Here is a 13358-nt window from a genome sequence, read left to right on the forward strand (position 1 = left end):
CGAAGTAGCATTCTGTAAAATCTCAAAGCTATTAAAAATACACATTAAATAAGTTTTTCCGACTTTCTTCTCATTTATTCAATGTAAATCGACTCTCATAATTTATTATCTCTTTAAAACTCATCACGTTCATATCCATAAATATTTTCTTTGTGTTTTCCGGTCACTGAGAAGTATAATTAAAAAGCATCTGTTTTTAAAAAACAACTAGGTATGTATTTTTTATCAAAAAAAAGTAAATCGATTAATAATAATGAAAAGTTAAATAACATAAATCGATCGTCATCATCGATGTGCTACTAGTCGGTTACACTTTGCTTGAAAAGTTTCTAATAAAGCGAATAATAAGTTAAAATATTTTCTATTCACGATGAAGTTATCACATGGAGAAAAATAATTAATATTTTTGTGTATAATTATTAATTAATTAATAAAGGTAAATAATAAAGTGTTAATCATGTAAAATAAAATATAACAGATACATAAAATATTTTATGCGACTTGATGTTTTGATAAGAACCAAAAACATTGACGATTGTTCAAAAAATGCATTTAAAAAATGTATACATCGTAAAATCCTTATGACAATTTAACATATGATGGTGGTGAACATTTTTGACGTAAAAATTTGAGGATGTACAGCGGGATGCATGAAACTCCGGTAATCATCGCTACTTTCAATATGAAATCTTTCGTGGTAATGAATTCCCAATCTGTTGAATAAATAAGACATTATTTTCGTGACAATTTATCGATCAAACATGTAAATCATCGAGTAATACCATAAAGTGCTATAAAAGAGACAATTTAACACTTGACATTTACTTCATTTCAGTAAGCAAAAGGAACATTAAATAGGTTTTGATTTTGCTGTAGGTGATTGATTTTTAGCGCAATTTATCGATGAACTCATAAATTGCTATTTTGGAGCTACTTCATCACTGCTAAGAAGTTAGGTACTATGTAGCTACAAAAAGAATAGCCGATATGTTATGAATTGACATTTTAACAAGTTTTAATTGAAATTCTGTGCCTGAATATGCGCTATTATCAATCACGAGAGACTACATCAATAAGAATGATTTTATGTGACTGCCTACATTCGGTTGCGTCAGTATTCTTCATAAAAGTTTTCTAAGAAGCTTAAGAAAACTTCAAAAAGAATTATGTACCGAAAATAAATCCTTATGGCTTCTTTCAAACAAAATTATTATTATTTTTTCATCGATATTACTTACCGAAATATTGTTTAAAGATGAAAAGAGAGATGATGTATATTCCTAAACTAAACAATTCAGCTACAACCATTAATCTGTAAATAAATGATTATTTATAAATACAGCATGTAGCAACAAACATGCAATAAACTCACCTATGCCATGTTCTAATTGTCAATGCAACCATAATGAGTTCTGTCAAAATTAATGCTGTAAAACTAATCGCTACTATGTGAATGAATTCGTCTTCAAATAGAACTAATGCGCCATACATTATAACACCACCTGAGGATTAAACATTAATGATAATTGGAAATTAAAAATTCATTAAATTATGGTTTTTATAAAATGAGATAAAGGATAGAAAGTTTAATCGAGAGGTTGAAAATGTGTTCAAAGAAAGTAAACATTGGCTTTTAAGTAAATCCACAAACTCAAGTGATTTGGTTAATTCTTGAATTTTTTAACGGATTTTTAAATTTTAAATTTCAACGTATTTTTGAAATTTAAAAAATGTCTGTTAAAATTTTAAAATTTCATTTTAACGGTTTTATGACTAAAACTTCATAAGACATTAATAGATGCCTCACAAAAATTTATATTAATGCGTAAAATAAAAGCGGAACAATAAGAATGATAAGCTTTTATTTGAGCCGTCAATCAATTTGAACACAATTCATCGTTCTTGGAAAAAAAAATCCATTTGAGAAAATAATGAAGGCAATAACTCAATACATTACTTACCTTGACATATCGATATCAGAACCCACATAAAGAAGGTTTTATATGAAAGCGATCTTCCTTTTGCTAAATCTTTATAAAGCTCGGGAAACCTTAACGCTACTTTTTCATTAATGTCCTGATCTAGAACCAGTGAAAATACGGGGAACTGGAAGTAAAATGAATTTTTGTTGTTAAGGATTATTTCCGGTATTCAAAAGAAGTAATAAGCTCACCATTGTATAAATTGTGGCATATCCAACCATGAGGAAACCCTGATAAACAGACACAGATGACATGTAGAAAACAGCTGAGAATATAGCTTGCATAGTTGTGATAATAAGTCCTCGATGAATGACAAATTGTGATAGCTGTGCTGATCTTTTGTAAGATCTACGTCCATGCAGAACAAGAAGTTTTGCGATATATTTAAATTGTGGAATACTAAAATCTCCTGCCAAAGAAGCTTGTTTGCCTTCACGTCCTTCAATACCAATTCCTGCGTCCGATTGCTGAATCATACTAACATCATTTCCACCGTCACCAACTGCACATGTACGTTTTCCTGTATGTTTTTGGATTAGTCTTACGACCTCCGCTTTTTGTGTCGGACTGCATCGACAACATACGACGGCGGGACATTGAGTTGCTAATTCCATAAATTCATACTGATAGTATTGAAGGCAAATTTCAAGGCTTTCTCCAGATACAACAAGTGCACAATCCTGTTTGCGTCTAAACTGATTTAATTCTAGGTGTGCATCAGTTCGTGTCTGAACACTTTTAAGAATATGAAGATTTTGATTTCGTCCAACTAAATGTGATGATTTTGCGATACATGTTGCCGTTTCCAATTTATCGCCAGTCAACATCCAAATTTTAACGCCTGCATTTCTAATCAATTCTAATGTTGGTCTAACTTGTTCTTGAAGACGGTCTTCAACTCCTGTTAAGCACAATAATTCCATTTCTCTCTCGATTGATTCAATAACTGTCTGAACTCTTTGAATTCGGTCCGTTATGCTTAATCTTGCTGCATTGTATTTTGTCTCAAAATCATGATATTGTTCAGATGTTAAAACTTTCTTGGCAACAACTAATGTCCTTAAGCCTTCTCGTGCCATATTTCCACTTTCCTCACTCAACCAATCATTGTATTGCACAATCGATAGCATGACTACATCTGCACCTTTCAAATAGAATGTAATTTCACCGCTGATTGTATCTTGGACAATTATTCCCATACGCTTACTCTCACTTGTGAATGGAAAGATTTGAAGGATCTTATATTTGAGGAGTTTCTCTTGTGACATAGAAGATGATATTGAACTTAAATCGGTTGTGGTTGTAAGTATTGAAGCGTTATCAGATGACTTGACTATTCCTGTCAATTGTAATGTTATGGAACTTAAATCACGTTCAACTAATGCTAAACCAACATTTTCTGTCCATTTGACTAATGCAATTTCGTCGGGAGATGAGGCTTGATAAACTCTTTCAGCTTGAATTTCAACAGAAACTGACTTTGCAATAGCTTCGGAATCACTTTCTTCATAAACTGGAGTTACATTGTGACATAATGCTAATGCTTTTACAGCTTCCCATACTCTCCATCCTTCAGGACGTCGCATTATTGCCGGTTTAGTTGTTTCAGCTTGATCACTATTTGGATGAATTGTGCTACTTAATGACTGAATTGTTGATGCGACAAGTTCAAATGAATCATTTCCATAAGCGACAGTTCCAAGATGAATTTTCTTAAAGACCATTTCATTTTGTGTCAATGTGCCAGTTTTATCAGTTAAAAGATATGAAATTCTGCCAAGTTCTTCAGGTATTGTTGTTGAACGAACAACCGTTCCTTGTATTTCTGGGTCATTCTGCATTTGCCATGAATAAAATGCTTTTCCCATGTCCAAATTGACACGTAAACTAATTGGAATAATATAGGAAAATAATAAAACGAAACGGAACATGTAACGATACCAAGGTCCGCCAAATCCTTTCATACACATCATCACGAAAGCAAGAGCAATGACTGCACAGAATAAAACTTTTGTAATTCCATTAATTTCCATATCAAGAAGTCCAATTTTTGATCTAGGCTGCGAATTGTTCATGACTGATCTCGTTTCATTGCCTGTATAGACAATAATTCCAGTGGCTGTTCCAGCAGCAACGACTGTATTAGCCCATAATGTATTTTGCAGATCTAGTGACTCTTCTTCACCTCCTTCACGACTAAATGTCCCAATAAATGAATGAATATCACGTTGTGGCTTTTCTATATAGACACTTGCATCCATATTCAATAATTCGGAATCACAATTAACTTTCTGAGTAGCAGGAACTGCCAATCTTAACTTCCAATCAGTTTCACCATCTAATTGATCTGTTCGAATGAAAACAGCACCAGATTTATCACTAGTTCTTAGTAAAACGAGATCAGCTGGAATTCTTTCATCTTTTTCAACAATGATGATGTCACCGACTTTAAGTTTTGATGACGGAACCAATTCTAAATGTCCAGATTGCATTAATCGTCGATATTTTTGAGAATTTACTTCACGATCACGTTGATAACGTCGGAAATCGTCAATAGCCTCTCGAAAAATAGTCACAGTCAGTACGAAGCCAAGAGGTCCCCAATATGTGTACAAATATCCAATTTTAACTGATGGAATAAACTGAGAAAGAGCCATCACAAGAAAGTATAGATTCAAAAAGAATCTAAATTGTTCAAACAGCACTAAAGGTAAGAATGTAATGATATTGTATTTCTGAAAGTAGATAAAAATATCATGTAATTATTATTTTGGAGATTAATGGAAATTATGTCAAGCTTACCTGATTTCTAATTTCATTTTTCACTTGATTTTTTTGTTTATCAAATCCTTGATATCGATGTCCAATATATACAGTACGGGATTTCAGTTCCCTTGGAGAAAACCACTTTCTCCATGCCCAGCACCAACATCTGCAAGGATTCATGATGGAAATAAGTCAAAATATATCAATTTACGAAAGTATTACGCCATTATTCTAAACAAAAACAAAGAGTATTAAATTTTCACGATTTTTACCCATTGAATATGCTCCTTTGTGGCTTATTAATTAATGGAATGGTTTCTTTCATCACCACATGCGTTGGTGTGGTATTTGAAAGCTGATCCATAGCTACAAACTCAATTTTGATTAAAAATTTATTTTTTCAATACTTTTCGATAAAAAGTTTATTTTCAAAATCGTCTAAACGATGTAAATAAGCTGATTCCGTTATACCACTTTCTATTATTTATTTTAATATCACTGACATTTTGTAACTATAATTATTAACACGTCATAAGTCTATTGATGACGAAGAATCTTTAATTAATGAATTTAAAGATTTCGTGAAATTGCCAATTTTTAAATTTTTTTCGTCTAAAAACTCGTCGAAAATTGAATTCAGCAAAAAAACAATAACAAATCAGAAAGTTTACAAGTGAAATATTAATTAACTGTTAAAAATGGGATTATGTACATATTTTATAAATGGCAACTGCCGATTTGGATCTAAATGTGTGAATGATCACATTGATTTGAAGTAAGTAGCATCACATTCCGAAATTATAAAATTTTTATTGAAATTTTCTGTATCTTTTCAGAACATTATTGAAAAATGAAGCGGAAGCTGTTATAAATGGCAAGCAATGGCTATTATCATGTTTTGGACCATTCAAAGAGAGTGTAGTTGTTCCAAACTTTATTCCTGATCAATCGTTTGAGGAGATTCGAATTGCTTTTATGGAAAATAGCAAAAATGGAACTGTTCAAAATTATGTTAATAATTTAATGACTGAATATAATAATGCATTAAGGAAGATGACTGAGCTAAAGACACCATCAAGTGACACTCTTCAACTTATTGCTTCAATTTATAACACTTCAAATTCTAGTGACCAAAAAACCAGTAATACTCCTGCTCAATCTTCAGCTCCAAATCCTTTCCAATCAAGTAACCTTTTCGGCGGAAATACTCAGCAGCAAGCAATGCCGAGTTCTAGCATTTTTGGTACTTCTAGTACACAAAATAATCCATTTCAACAAGTACCATCTCAACAGCCAACAAGTTCTATTTTTGCAACGGCTACAACTAACAATCCACAAACTTCTGCCTTCTCCTTTGCCTCGGCTTCTCAAGAGCAACCAAAGCCATCAGTTTTTGGACAATCATCTGTTTTCGGTTCAACACAAAATCAAAATCCTGGTTCCGTTTTCTCGAATAATCAATCAAATATTTTTGGACAGCAAGCAAGTACATTTGCAATGCCTGCAGCACAATCAGGAACATCAGCTTTTGGATCTACAGCTGTTCAACAGCCAACACAATCGGTTTTCGGATCTTCAGCTATCCAGCAGCCTACACAATCTATATTTGGAGCTACAAATGCCCAACAACCTACACAATCTGTTTTTGGAGGAACTGCGGCAATTCAGCAGCCTGCACAGTCAGTTTTTGGATCAACTCCTGCCCAACAAGGCATTCAATCCGTTTTTGGAGCTCCAGCTGCACCGCAACCTGTCCAAAATATTTTTGGAGGAACTACCACTTTACAGCAGCCAGCACCAACACAAAATATTTTTGCGACAGCAGCTACAAATCCACAAAATGTTTTTGCGACAGCAGCTGCAAATCCACAAAATGTTTTTGGAGGTTCCAATCCACTTCAGCCTGCATCAACTGCATTTGGAGGAACTACAACTTTGCAACAACCAGCAACAAATGCATTCGCAGGAGCTACAACTATGCAACAACCAGCACAAAATGTATTTGCGGCAGCAACTACAAATCCACAAAATGCATTTGGAGGATTTAGTCAAAATCAGGGACAGAATCAACCATTTGGTCAGCCTCAACAAACTTCCGTTTTTGGAACTACACAACAGCCACAGCAACCACAACAACAAAGTGAAAGCATGGGCGGTAATATATTCAGTATACAGGCACCACAAACAGGACAAACTTCTCAAGCTTTCGGTGGAAATCCCTTCCAACAAAATGTGACATTTAATGACGATCATTTTTATAGTAAGCATGAAGATCTTTCACCAGAACAAATTCAGGCATTTCAAGCTGACGCATTTATACCTGGTAAAATCCCCATTATGCCTCCATCAAGAATTTTGGCTTCTTCTTAAATCCAATTTGTTATTATGACTAAGACAAACAGTTGAATAAATAAACAGCTGCATGATAAGTTTCAGTTATTCCAGTTTTCGAGAATAATTAAGATACTTCCTCAAAAACAAAACTTTTTATTGATGCCTTAAAAGCAAGCTTGTAGCGTTATAATGCTTTAATTTACTGGGAAGAGGATAACATTAAATTAATAGAAAAAAATCGTAAAATTTATGTTTTCGTGTGCATTTATGCTGCGTCTTTCTTTCCTTTCTTTGCCGCCTTTTTCTTCTCTTCTTCATCAATTGGTGCTGGCTTAACGAATGGAATTTCAATCTTGTATTTCTCTGGCATGTATTTTTGCAATACTTCAGGAACCTAAAATAATATAAAGACATGAATTTTCAATCCCCAAATATAGCAATAAGTTAATTACTTTAACGCCAGTTTCAGTTTGATGAGTTTCAAGGATAGCGCAGATAACTCTTGTGGTAGCACACATAGTTGCATTAAGCATGTGTACGTAATCGATATTTGCATTCATCTTCTTTGTCTGTCCATAACGGACGAGTAATCGACGTGCTTGATAATCTAAGCAATTACTGCATGAGACTAATTCTCTAAATGCTCCAGAGCCACCGAACCAGGCTTCCAGGTCAAGTTTCTTTGAGGCAGCATGATTCAAGGCGCCAGATACAATGTTTACAACGCGATAAGGAATGCCTAGTGATTGACAAAAGTTTTCAGCATTTCCAATCATTTCTTCCATCATTTCCCACGATTTATTGTCGTGAGGTGATGTCAGCACAAATTGCTCAACCTTTTCAAATTGATGGACACGGAATATTCCACGTGTATCGCGTCCATGAGAACCGACTTCCTGACGGAAGCAAGTTGAAATGCCAGCATATTTAATTGGAAGTGATGATTCTGCAATCCATTCATCACGATGATAAGCTGCAATTGGCTGTTCTGATGTTGCAATCAAGTACTTTTCATCACTGTCTTCGGTCTTTTCCTGTCCTTTTCCAACAACTTTGTATAATTCTTCATCGAATTGTGATAATTGTGCAACTTCCTGCATAACTTCTTTACGCATAAAGAATGGAGTATAGAGAGGTGTATATCCTTTATCGAATAAGAGATGTAGTGAATGCTGAATAAGTGCATGTTCTAAGAAGACTGCTGGCCCTGTAAGGAAATATCCTCGTCCACCGCTAACTACTGCTCCTTTCTCGCCATTCATACCATCAATCATGTGAATTAAGTCAACATGAGAATATTTACGTCTTGCTTCACAATCTCCCCATGTTCTTTCAACGCCATTTTCATCTTCATCATTGCTGACCGGTACTGATTCATGTAACCAATTTCCAACTTCTCTTAATGCGCTGTTACGTGTCGATTCATGTTGGACTAATTCCTTTTCGTTTTGGACAATTGCATCATCAATAAGTTGACGGACTTTCTTAATTTGAGCAACAGTCAATGGCTTTAAGTCATCAATCTTGAGATTCTCTAGTTTTTCAATCAATTCATTGGATACCGGGTCTGCTTCATTTCCTGCGGCTTCCTTCTTCTTCATTCGTTCACCAATCTCTTTACTGCATAGATTTTTCAGCTTATTATAAAGATCACCTTTAAATCTGCTTTGTCTCCAAGCAGCATCTAGAATACAATATGACTCATATTGTGAAATTTAACAATTTCCAAAGAATTATTTTTATGAATACCTTCATCGATTACTGTCTCGACTAATTTCAAGTCTTTAAAACGCTTTTCTTGATTTTCTCGAACCTTATTAGGATCATGGCCTTTATCACTACGGAAAAACTCTATATCCAAGACCATTTTAATGTAATTAATTAAACTTTTTCACAAAATTAAATTCTGATGAAATGTGCCACGATTTTTCTCCAATGATTTTTTAGACGACTTTATTCGACGATTTTCATATCCAATTCAGCTGTGAATGACTTCCTTTGATTGTGTTTGTAAAACTTACAGAAAATCTTGCAAATACAATTAAATTTAATTTTTTGCATTAAAAAAGCATTAAATTTAATTGATTTTATTGGCAAAAGTTAGGACAGGACACAAACAATGGCTGGTGTATTAAAGAAGGTAAGATTGACGCGTATATCATAAAATATCAGCTTACGCAATTTTTGTTCTATCACAAAAATGAAAACAACGAAAAATTTTCATATTGTAGGCAACTGGATTGACTGGATTAGCAGTTAGTCCCAATCCTCATTACACATTGAATGCTCTTTATGGAAAGATCCTTCGAGCACTTGCTAAAATGCCCCAAGATGCTGCATACCGCAAATATACAGAACAAATCGTCAACGACCGTCTTAAAGCCGTTCAGACTGTAAGTAATATACTTCCGAGGATTTGAAATTATCGTTAATTCATGTGTTAATTACAGTACAAAAATGTAGAAGCCCTTGAAAATGCCGTCGGATGTGGTCAAGCTGAAGAAATGATCTTACAGGCTGAGAAGGAATTAGTTTTAGCAAGAAAAATGTTGGGATGGAAGCCATGGGAACCTTTAATCCGTGAACCATCAGCTACTCAATGGCAATGGCCACCAGCAGAGAGAAAATAGGTTTTATTAAATTCAGAATTATTGTTCAAAATTTAGTTGATTTTATGTGATGTGCTGCATTCACATAAAACTTGAATAAAAAATATGTATTACACATAATGTTACTAATCTTTCATTATCACTTAATTTGAACAATATAACATGTTTACTTTAAAAGCCACAGACTGATTATATCTAGGAGTGCTGCTATTCATATGAATCATGGTAATTTTCGTAAACATTTTACGTAAACACTTTTGTTCAGCTTTCTTTCATGGTGAAATTCTGAATGTCATTTTTGTGCAACTCACCCACAAAAGCATCTTTTAATTGTATCCATTGGACTGTATCTTCGATTAAGACGTGGATTATACTGATCCCTCTCTATACAATCGTATTTATGCTTGTTATTGAGCACTAATAATTCAGTTTCCTGCGAATCGTCGTCAGAATCGAAATACATTTGATTCCACCAATTTTTCTTAATTTATTTCACTTAATCTACAAATTTTCTATGCTTCTAAACACTTTTTAATTGTATTACATCAGCTGTCATTATAATCATCCTACTAAAGCTACTAAAATAATATTTTTATTCAACACATATATTTTATTTCTAGGGAAATTTCAAGACTACTAAGACATTCGAGTTGAAAACTTTTTAAGATGATTCAAACAGATAAAGCATTTTGCATAAAATACAGCTGATTTTCGTGTGTTTAGTAAGTTTCTCTAACCTGAATCTTTATGAATACATGTATAAAAAATCCACGATAAGCATTTCTTTTGAGGGGTCAATTTGATTAAATTTTTTGAGGAACTAAGCATGCTTAGAATTATCTTAGATTTCAAAGTTCATTAAAGATTAATTTTGTCATACCACATGTAAGAGTGAATGTTACATGTCACGTGTGACATAACTACAAAGTGACTGTTAAATAACGGAATAATTTAATTTTTTTTACACAAATTTGGACCTTTGTTTCCACATTCAGTTTAAAAGCATGCAACATTTTTGAATCAAAAAACTGATCTCACAAAAAATATCAAGCAAGTCAAAATGACGTAGGCAGGTGCATATTTCACAAAAAACAAAGTTGCACGATTGCAAAAATTTAAATCTTGTAAATTCGTTAAGACGAAATTTCTAAAATTTGTAATCTCTGAGCAAATTTAACAATTGGTTTATAAATTCATTTTATTAATATGCAGCATATCAACAGTTATAACAGGTGTTCTGAAATAATTTATGATGTTTTATTAATAGGAAAAGAAAATCTTATTTACTATTAAGCTTTTCTGTAAATTAAAAGAGCTTTCAGTTTGAAAATTTCAGATTCGTTATGAGAATTTTAAAAGCTCTTGTAATCCCTAAATTTTTTTTGGATGTCTATGCTATCATCGATCCAAATTATTATGTAGACTTAATTTTTTGGCATCCATATGCCTACCATTTGGCTATATGACCAAATTTGATGTTAATAAATGAGTTTTAGAGGAGTCTGCCTTAAAAGTTCCTTGGCGGAATTGAGTCGCTCAAACATAATTTTAGAATTACACCTAGTACAAGGGCTTCTTACCGGCATATTTCAATTGAATATAAACATTTTTTTGAGTTCATTAACTTAGGATCCATTCACTTGTTACGTAACGAGAAAATCCAACTTTTTAGTCCCCCAAAGTCAAGAATTCCACAAAACATTTCATTGCTTTAGTTGACGCAAAATCTAAACCCCAATCTAGAAATGTTACGTAATATATAGCTCCTTATTACATAGTGCCAATAGTCTGAACTTTCGCGAACCCAACAAAAAATCGATCATATATCCAACAGCTGATTCAATACAAAAGCTAGCTAACTGTAACTAGATATGGAATGTCAAAAAATATATGGGTCAATAGCTACGAAAACTTATCACAAAACAAAATTAAAAGATGAGAACAGGTCCATTAGAAAGAGGAATAACACGCAAAGACTGCATTTCTATTTTTCATCTCGACTGATCAAGTTCTGTAAGATATTTTGTGGTACTAAAATTAGTTTAGTTACAACATGAAGTGGATCATAATTATTGCATTAGTTGCTAGTGCTGAATGCTTCTCAAACTTAACGTTCACACAGTGGCGATTAAGGCACAGAGTAACATTTCCTAGCACCAAAGAAAGAAGAAATCGTGAAAAAATATTTATTGACACAAAAAATGAGATCATGGCTTTTAATTCGGATCCAGACAGTACATATCAGAAGGACTTAAATGCATTCACACATTTGACTGAAGAGGAATTCATTTCTACACGATGTGGTGCAAAACTTCCTGATAGTGCTGATAACCAAACCGATATTACACCTGATGATGCTCGCATTGCTTATCCGTTTGGAAATTATACATCAGATGATGCACCTAGCTATACAGATTTCTCAAGTTTAATGCAACCAATTCAAAATCAATTGTCGTGTGGTGCATGCTGGGCATTTACTGTAATGGCTCAACTTGGTAATATGATAGAATTTAATCTTTTCTATTGTGTCCCTAACAGACAAACAGCATGCTTTTAATGGTACATTAATACCTTTACGTTAGTTAAAAGCGTCCTCTACGGCTGTTAGGGTGTGGAACTGATTAAGAATATCAAAATTAATAATAATTTAATTCTGTTAAATTAATCCAAATTTTCAATTCACAGAAGGGCTACTGAAAATTAAAGATTCATCATACAGCACAGTTTTAGCACCACAATTCTTACTAGACTGCAATTTAGCTCAATCTGGATGTGTTGGTGGATGGCCTACTAGTGCTCTTTGTATGTATTGTTTACTTAAATCAGTGTTGTCCAAACTTGTTTGTGGCATGGCACACCTTGGTGGAAAGCTTCGACCGAAACCGCATACTACAAACAGTTCATTTCATTCATAAAATTTCGGTGGCACACTAGAGTGTCGCGTCACACAGTTTGGACAACACTGACATATATGATTAACTTACTGAGATAATGTCAAATCATTCCCAAATTTACAGCATGGTTGAAAACAGCATTTGGTGGAAACAATAAAGCACCACCACAACTATTATATCCATATAGAGCAGGAGTTAAAACATGCAGGAAGACACTTTCAACTGTTAATTTGGGTATCACTCAAGTTAGAGAAATTTTTTTTGGTGGAGATGAAGATGCAATGAAGGCACAAATTGCTAATAATGGTCCAACAATTGCTGCAATTTATGTTACAAGTAACTTACAGTCCTACGCCTCAGGAGTTTTCTATGATGCAAAATGTCCATCAGGAAATACCTGTACGTTATTCAACCATGCAGTAGTCATTGTTGGCTATGGAACTGATCAAACTTTGGGAGATTATTGGTAGGTTTAAATGATTTATTGTTGTGTCTGTAATACCCACTTTATGTCCTATTTTTACACATGCAGGTTGGTCAAAAATTCATGGGGACCAGATTGGGGAGAAGATGGATACATTCGTATGGCAAGGAACAAAAGTAATAATTGTAATATTGCATGCTATGCAATGTTTGCGCAGTAAATTTTACATTAGAAATTAAGTAATAAGGGTTAATATTAAGGATGCTAATTTATGAACTTGGAAAGCTCACAGCTTAAAAATGGCCAAAAATCCGATCGCGGACCGACTTGACTCTGGCTTGAAACCGGA

At 33.6% G+C, this 13358-nt stretch overlaps 5 protein-coding genes across 6 annotated transcripts; 3 read left to right on the plus strand and 2 right to left on the minus strand.

The window, feature by feature from the left end:
* Nucleotides 1–49: 49 nt before the first annotated feature.
* On the minus strand, nt 50–10314 carry LOC139091645 (probable phospholipid-transporting ATPase IIB). Of its 2 annotated transcripts, none has more exons than XM_070642182.1 (7): nt 10003–10314; nt 4785–4914; nt 2174–4717; nt 1962–2106; nt 1373–1502; nt 1239–1312; nt 50–713 (listed from the first exon to the last, which is right to left on the minus strand). In XM_070642182.1, the coding sequence occupies exons 1-7, from the start codon at nt 10152–10154 to the stop codon at nt 580–582; spliced, it is 3309 nt and encodes a 1102-aa protein (XP_070498283.1). In that variant the 5' UTR covers nt 10155–10314; the 3' UTR covers nt 50–579. The 2 variants fall into 2 exon arrangements, with proteins under 2 accessions (XP_070498283.1, XP_070499057.1); XM_070642956.1 differs by lacking the exon at nt 10003–10314 and adding an exon at nt 5021–5291.
* Nucleotides 5386–7192, plus strand: LOC139093999 (uncharacterized). Its single transcript, XM_070645277.1, has 2 exons — nt 5386–5523; nt 5585–7192. Exons 1-2 carry the CDS (start codon nt 5447–5449, stop codon nt 7116–7118), a joined length of 1611 nt encoding a protein of 536 aa, XP_070501378.1. The 5' UTR covers nt 5386–5446; the 3' UTR covers nt 7119–7192.
* On the minus strand, nt 7175–9045 carry SerRS (Seryl-tRNA synthetase). Its single transcript, XM_070646442.1, has 3 exons — nt 8832–9045; nt 7535–8766; nt 7175–7476 (listed from the first exon to the last, which is right to left on the minus strand). Exons 1-3 carry the CDS (start codon nt 8947–8949, stop codon nt 7348–7350), a joined length of 1479 nt encoding a protein of 492 aa, XP_070502543.1. The 5' UTR covers nt 8950–9045; the 3' UTR covers nt 7175–7347.
* Nucleotides 9070–9811, plus strand: ND-13B (NADH dehydrogenase (ubiquinone) subunit ND-13B). The gene is made up of 3 exons (XM_070647622.1): nt 9070–9222; nt 9314–9475; nt 9533–9811. The coding sequence occupies exons 1-3, from the start codon at nt 9202–9204 to the stop codon at nt 9710–9712; spliced, it is 363 nt and encodes a 120-aa protein (XP_070503723.1). The 5' UTR covers nt 9070–9201; the 3' UTR covers nt 9713–9811.
* Nucleotides 10315–11900: 1586 nt separating the features above from the next.
* On the plus strand, nt 11901–13229 carry LOC139097594 (crustapain-like). Its single transcript, XM_070649858.1, has 5 exons — nt 11901–12186; nt 12230–12268; nt 12377–12493; nt 12709–13051; nt 13118–13229. The coding sequence occupies exons 1-5, from the start codon at nt 11901–11903 to the stop codon at nt 13227–13229; spliced, it is 897 nt and encodes a 298-aa protein (XP_070505959.1).
* The last annotated feature ends 129 nt before the right edge of the window (nt 13230–13358 follow it).

This window comes from Chironomus tepperi, unplaced genomic scaffold (assembly GCF_022539635.2).
Source record: "Chironomus tepperi strain 1889 unplaced genomic scaffold, CSIRO-AGI_Ctep_v1 contig_3, whole genome shotgun sequence".
Classification (NCBI taxonomy): domain Eukaryota; kingdom Metazoa; phylum Arthropoda; class Insecta; order Diptera; family Chironomidae; genus Chironomus; species Chironomus tepperi.

Excerpts from the sequence above, each read along its gene's own strand:
- ND-13B (XM_070647622.1), top strand. The coding sequence starts at position 9,202 with ATGGCTGGTGTATTAAAGAAG. Across the intron at positions 9,223-9,313 it reads TGGCTGGTGTATTAAAGAAG|GCAACTGGATTGACTGGATT; the intron begins GTAAGATTGACG and ends TTCATATTGTAG. Across the intron at positions 9,476-9,532 it reads GTCTTAAAGCCGTTCAGACT|TACAAAAATGTAGAAGCCCT; the intron begins GTAAGTAATATA and ends TGTTAATTACAG.
- LOC139093999 (XM_070645277.1), top strand. The coding sequence starts at position 5,447 with ATGGGATTATGTACATATTTTATAAATGGCAACTGCCGATTTGGATCT. Across the intron at positions 5,524-5,584 it reads AATGATCACATTGATTTGAA|AACATTATTGAAAAATGAAG; the intron begins GTAAGTAGCATC and ends GTATCTTTTCAG.
- LOC139091645 (XM_070642182.1), bottom strand. The coding sequence starts at position 10,154 with ATGTATTTCGATTCTGACGACGATTCGCAGGAAACTGAATTATTAGTG. Across the intron at positions 2,107-2,173 it reads ATGCCACAATTTATACAATG|TTCCCCGTATTTTCACTGGT; the intron begins GTGAGCTTATTA and ends TTTTACTTCCAG. Across the intron at positions 1,503-1,961 it reads TCTGATATCGATATGTCAAG|GTGGTGTTATAATGTATGGC; the intron begins GTAAGTAATGTA and ends TTTAATCCTCAG.
- LOC139097594 (XM_070649858.1), top strand. The coding sequence starts at position 11,901 with ATGGCTTTTAATTCGGATCCAGACAGTACATATCAGAAGGACTTAAAT. Across the intron at positions 12,269-12,376 it reads TGGTACATTAATACCTTTAC|AAGGGCTACTGAAAATTAAA; the intron begins GTTAGTTAAAAG and ends TTCAATTCACAG. Across the intron at positions 13,052-13,117 it reads CAAACTTTGGGAGATTATTG|GTTGGTCAAAAATTCATGGG; the intron begins GTAGGTTTAAAT and ends TTACACATGCAG.
- SerRS (XM_070646442.1), bottom strand. The coding sequence starts at position 8,949 with ATGGTCTTGGATATAGAGTTTTTCCGTAGTGATAAAGGCCATGATCCT. Across the intron at positions 8,767-8,831 it reads CGAGACAGTAATCGATGAAG|ATGCTGCTTGGAGACAAAGC; the intron begins GTATTCATAAAA and ends ATTGTATTCTAG. Across the intron at positions 7,477-7,534 it reads AAACTGAAACTGGCGTTAAA|GTTCCTGAAGTATTGCAAAA; the intron begins GTAATTAACTTA and ends ATATTATTTTAG.